The sequence below is a fragment of the Ricinus communis genome, chromosome 3 (genome assembly GCF_019578655.1).
Source record: "Ricinus communis isolate WT05 ecotype wild-type chromosome 3, ASM1957865v1, whole genome shotgun sequence".
Lineage (NCBI taxonomy): Eukaryota > Viridiplantae > Streptophyta > Magnoliopsida > Malpighiales > Euphorbiaceae > Ricinus > Ricinus communis.
The window spans coordinates 22,385,945-22,392,177 of NC_063258.1; the positions used below are offsets into that span (position 1 = coordinate 22,385,945).

Genomic DNA, 6,233 nt, shown 5'->3' on the forward strand with positions numbered 1-6,233 from the left:
GGGTGAACTTTTATTGATGGAACCTACAAAAGACAACAAGTTATGGTGCCTAGGCATTGTGCCTGAAGGACTACTCCCACGCTTTTTTGGTGAAGGTTAAAGATATAAGTGTTTAAACATGTAAAAAGACATTATTTGGTGTTACATGTTCCCCATCACTATTTATAATGGTAGCCTTAAAGAATAAGTACTTAAAAACAGGCTTCATGATAAGATAAGATAGTGAGGTGGAGGTTGTCTATCTTTTAGGAATTGATAGAGGTGGTGAGTGAACATGTCTCTCCTATTAGAGATCGATTAAGTGTTGCAGCTCTGATCTCTATGTTTTAAAAATTATAGGAGATCAACTTAAGATGTGGTAAGCTAAGACTTGTATGGGGTAATCCATTTTGGCGTGTATGCATCAATTACTAGGAGCAAGAAACAAAGTCTAGTTGCCTCATTAGAAATCCTTACCAAGAAAAACCGAGTAGGATAAAACTTAGGTAAGAAATAAAAGTGCGACCCAATACAAGGAAACACTCAATCATGACTAAGGCATTCAACTAATATAAGGTCACGAGGCCAATAAGAGCCTTCATTCTCTTTATGAAAGCTTACATATTTGTCTTCAATACCTACATAGTAAAATGATATATTACATATTCATCTATAATATAGATGAATATTATAAAAACTAAGATCTACACATACGATTTGTAATTTTAGATTTGCTATATTTAGGTCATTAAACTTATGATTTTATTAGACTAAAATTGCTTAAATTAGTAAGTTTCTTTTCTTAGAGGATATCCTTAGGTATGAGAATAACTTGGCTTATATATACTCCTTCCAATAAACTCTTTAGTTAACAATAACTCTAGCCAAACAGTTCTTATCTATTTTGTAGGAGTTTCCAATTTGACACATCCAAGTTGAATATTGACCAAAGCATCTCTATAATGATTATTAATTTTCTTGATTTGAATAGCATTTGGCATTGTCATATACTCTTCGAGAGATAAGAGGTATGCACCTTTAGAAATATGATCCATTAGTTTTCATGCATAAAAATATGGCTATTAAGAAATTATGAATCAAACTGAAAAATTATCTTTTGATTTTAGACTAAGACAGTAAACAAATGAAATACAGGAACTAAAAAGAAATTAAAAGGACTATAATGGTATTTTTATTCACTTGCTATATTACTATTCATACAAAAAAAATTAGGAATGAGCATGGCTATGGGAATTTAGAAATTGAAAAATTTCTAGAATCGTACTAAATTTAGGGATTTTAAAATTGAATCTCTAAAACTATAGTATAATATAAATTTGTTTGTCTAGAATCATACCAATTCTCAAGATATTTCAATGCAGAGATTTAGGTCTAATGAGATGGCTCACTATAAAAACAAGATAAAATAGAGATTCAAAATTTTTTTATTTCTTACATTTCTTATATATTTTAAAGTTAAAATTTTATGTATATATAAATTTTGAGTTATGATATTATAAGTGAAAATCAAACCTCATAGTATATCCATGTTTGAAGAAGTTAGCATATTTTTATAAAGAAATAACAAAGCATGAGTACTAATTTGTACTTTATTGATGTTATTTGTCTAAATAACAAAAGATTTTTTAATATTGTTTAGATTTTAGTATTATGTAAATAAAGCATTAGCAGTTTAATATTGAACGAACTAATATTCTTCATTTATGATGATTGATAACATATGTTGTTTAAATAAAAGAGGTTAATAAAAACTATATTCTATTAATAAGTTAAAAAACACATTACTAGTAAAAATTATTATATAAACATAATTAATATTATATTATCAATATTATCATAATAAGTCGATAATATTAATATGTTTGATATTAAAATAATTCTTTTCACAATTAAAGTTAAGAGAATAATTAGATTTCGTATTTTTCAATTAAATAAATCATAATGGCGGGAATTTGAAATTTTATTAAAAAATCGGAAATAAAGTTAAAGGATAATCAATATTATAATTAATTATAAACTTAGTATTTCTATTTTAAGTTTAGGCCAACAGATTTATATTTTGCTATAATAGAATTGTTAGATTTATATATGATAAGACTTTTTATATTTAATTTTAAATTTAAATTTATTTATTATAAGAAATAATTATAAATATAATAAATAAAAAGTGTTATAAATTAGTTTTAGCCTTGGCTTTTCGGTTTAGAACCATAGGAATGGTTTGGACGATTCTCAATATAGAGAATTAATAAAATCCAAAATTACACTAAAAATTATTTAATATTATTCGATTTAGATAAAAATCAAATAATCAATATATATTTTCAGTTCTACATATTGGATTTTAGATTCGGTCTAGAATTTTCAGAGTCACGCGCTCAGCCCTACTACACAGATATCATTGTCAACGAAACAAGGGCTATAGTAGTAATTTTGTTGACCCACGATAATACTAGTAAATGGAAGAAAAAAAAAGAAATAGTGAATATGGAAATCATTGTCACTTAACCATCACATGGGTCCCACGTCGGCACAGACACCATGACAATTACCTCTCACAAACATTATTAAAATACCAAAACCCAAATAAATAATAAACAATACTCCCATAATTAGAGCTAGGAAATTTATGTGGTTAATATAGCACCCACGTGTCCTTCTCTCACTCGTCATCAACCAGATTTCCTCCAATTCTGACTAGATAGATAGAACCAAAATCAATTCCTTTGCAATCAAAGGATCCAGCTCTCACTGCTTCCCTGTTGCCCCCACCCAATCCTTCTATTTCAAAGCAAACTCAGCACTCCAACAAAAAAAAAAAAAGGAAAAAGGAAATCGAAAGTTAAAAGAGAAGAAATTATGGGTATTGAAATGGAATCGTTAAAGAGCTTAACCGGCGGCTGGACAGTGGCAGCGAGACGGTGTGATTCGTGCAAAACGGCAGCAGCAGCCGTGTTCTGCAGAGCTGACTTGGCTTTTCTTTGTTTAAACTGCGACGCCAAAATTCATGCCGCTAATAAGCTTGTTTCCAGGCACGAACGCGTGTGGATGTGTGAAGTATGCGAACAAGCACCTGCTGCTGTCACTTGTAAAGCTGATGCTGCTGCTCTTTGTGTCACCTGTGATGCTGATATTCACTCTGCTAATCCTCTCGCTCGCCGACACGAACGTGTTCCTGTCGAGCCTTTCTTCGACTCTGCCGGGTCTATTGTTAAGTCCTCCCCGTTTAATTTCTTAGTCCCGACTGATCATAATGGCGCTGGCTCTGCTGCGTTTAATCATCAACAGCATGAGGATGATGACGTAGAGGGTGTTTCTTGGCTTTTACCCAATCCATCATCAACTATGATTAATTCGAAACTTGGTGGTATAGAGAATCATGAAATGAAATCAGGTCATGGTGGTGGTGGTGGCAGCGGTGATTTGTTTTTCACTGAAATGGATCCGTTTCTCGATTTGGAGTTCCATCAGAATAACAATCACAGTAGTGCTGCTAATGATAGCGTTGTGCCAGTACAGATTACTAAGCCAGCAGCTGCATCATCAATTCCAGTCATGAACAATGATATTTGTTATGATATTGATTTCTGTAGAACAAAGCTTTCATCTTTTAACTACCCAACTCAGTCTCTCAGCCAAAGCGTATGTATCTCATCTTTCCCCTGGATAACTCACCTTCCTGTACTGCATGGCTGAGTTCTCGAATTCGATACCTCATCTGAATTCAAGACTTGCATGTCAGGAAACCAAATTCAGACTTTAGTTAAGAGTCTCATTAATTAATATCAAATCTGGGTATCGTACTGATATTTCTTTCTTTTTTTTCAATTTTGATGTGCTTTCTTTCAGGTTTCTTCTTCATCGCTTGATGTTGGGGTTGTTCCAGATGGGAGTTCTACATCGGATATATCATACCCTTTCGGCCGAAACATGAATACATGTACCGATCCAAGTGGCCCAATATCGGGTAATAGCACAAATCAAGCTGCTCAGATGTGCGGGATTAATCGTGAAGCTAGAGTACTCAGATACAGAGAGAAGAGAAAGAATAGGAAATTCGAAAAGACTATACGCTATGCTTCCCGCAAAGCTTACGCCGAAACAAGGCCGAGAATCAAAGGCCGGTTCGCGAAACGAACCGAAATTGATACGGATATGGACCGCCTATACAACTCTCCTTCCTCAGTGTCTTACCTTGGAGATGCCCAATACGGCGTCGTTCCAACGTTTTGATAGACAGAGAGAAAGAGGGGTAATTTCGACAAGTGGTGAAGAAGTTACTTTTGCTAAGCATAATTAATTGTTATTATTGGAAGCAGAAAAATAGAATAATCCTCCACTAAGATGGTGTTAATTAGTGGTTGTTGGTGATTAAGATTTTCTGTGTAAATTAGTCTTTTTTAATCCTTTGGTCTATTTGCAGTAACAGCTGTTAAGAAAGCCCAGTAACTTTTTTTTTCAATCTTAGGGCTTATCATCTTATGTACTCAGATTTTTCTTTTCTAGTAAATGGTTTTGTTTCCTGCATTTAAAAAAATTAATCACAAATTCATTTTTGCTTATGCTTAAACCTCTTATTATGAATTAATTTACAGTTAAAGAAATGGAGATTGTTAATAATATATATTCCTTTTCACCTTGATGATGTTTGAATTCTAGTTTTTATTCTTAAAGTGGTTTGCTTACAATAACTAAGACATCTTAAAATTACTAAAAGTTATATTCATGTATAAGAAATTCTCTCAAATATTAGCCACGAAAATAACTTTAAGTCTATTAAACTTTTAAAGAAAATGATAAAATATGAAACTAGTAATAAAAAAGAATTTTTCAAAAAAAAAAATACATAAATAGGAAAAATTTAAATTTATGCAAAATATAGTATCTCTCGTATGTATATTGATCGTTTATCTATGCGTAATATATTACTACTATAATTATTATTATTATTATTATTAGTAGTAGTAGTAGAATTTCTAATAGTTTTATAGTTACTTGATATATTTTAAAGATAATAACAATCTAGAATATTTGCAAGCGTCTCCTTTTATAAAAAATTTAGTTTTTTAAGACTTTATTAATTAATAAATAAAAAAAATATTTTTATTTATTTATTAAGTAATATCTAACTACATATAAAATTAATACTATAAATAATATTTGATATACTATTTTTTAAAATTATTAGTCGATATGATAAAAATATAATTAGAATATCATTTTTTAGGATTTGAACCATTTTTAGTTAAAAGATAATTTATTAGCTATTATATTATATATAAACATAAAAATTAAATATTAATATCATATTTACATGCTAAAAATAAATATATATGTTTAAAAAAATTTACATTTTAATTTATTAATCATATATAATTGTTATCGACAACATAGTTAATGTGTTAGTTTTTAGAATTAAAAATCATTCTATAACTGAAAAATTAATTATTAGATAATATAATTTTAAAAATTATGATGCTATTTTTTTAAAATTAAGATTTTTGTTAGTGTTGAACGGAGTTAGAAATTAGGAATGAAAATATTTTTGGAATAGAATAAAGCGTGTTACCCAAAACATAATGAAAAGCCATTGACTAACAAATCTTTTTGCCTAATAATCTAGTGTTGATGGAACTTGATAAGATGGGGTCACCAAACCTCAAACTCAGAGACGTTTATATTTTATTTTCAAAATTAAAAGAAAAAAAAAAATAAACCCAATTCTTTAGGTTAAAACTTGGGAAAAAGGTTTGCTCTCACCTTAAAAAGGTTAAAACTTGATAAGGAATTAAGAAATGTCAGTTGTTAATTTAATAGGATTAGAAGAAGAAGGAGAAGAAGACATGTAATAAAAGAAAATGAAATTTAAGAAGAAGAAATCCTGAAACACGAAGAGTATTAAATGTTTACTAAATAAAGAGTACAACTAACGGGATTCAGTTGGGTATTCTTACAGCGGGATTTGGAGACTTCACCTGCTCCCTTAATTAAGGTTTCATGTTTATTCCCATGGTATTGGTAATTTTAAGACTCGTTATAGATAATAACTGTTAAATTTTAAAGTAATTTAATTATATTTTTAAAATTTAAAAATAAAATAAAGTTAATTTTATCTACTTTACTGTATAATAATAGAAGATTTTCAGTTAGTTTTAGATATTAATAAAAAAATTAATATTTTCTTATTTATATATTTTTACTCGTAAAAAAATATCAGTTCTAATTTTAAGTGA

The 6,233-nt window shown here is 29.4% G+C and overlaps 1 protein-coding gene across 1 annotated transcript; it reads left to right on the forward strand.

The window, feature by feature from the left end:
• The first annotated feature begins 2,709 nt into the window (after positions 1-2,709).
• On the forward strand, positions 2,710-4,541 carry LOC8277646 (zinc finger protein CONSTANS-LIKE 5). Its single transcript, XM_002533641.4, has 2 exons — positions 2,710-3,642; positions 3,850-4,541. Exons 1-2 carry the CDS (start codon positions 2,860-2,862, stop codon positions 4,231-4,233), a joined length of 1,167 nt encoding a protein of 388 aa, XP_002533687.2. The 5' UTR covers positions 2,710-2,859; the 3' UTR covers positions 4,234-4,541.
• The last annotated feature ends 1,692 nt before the right edge of the window (positions 4,542-6,233 follow it).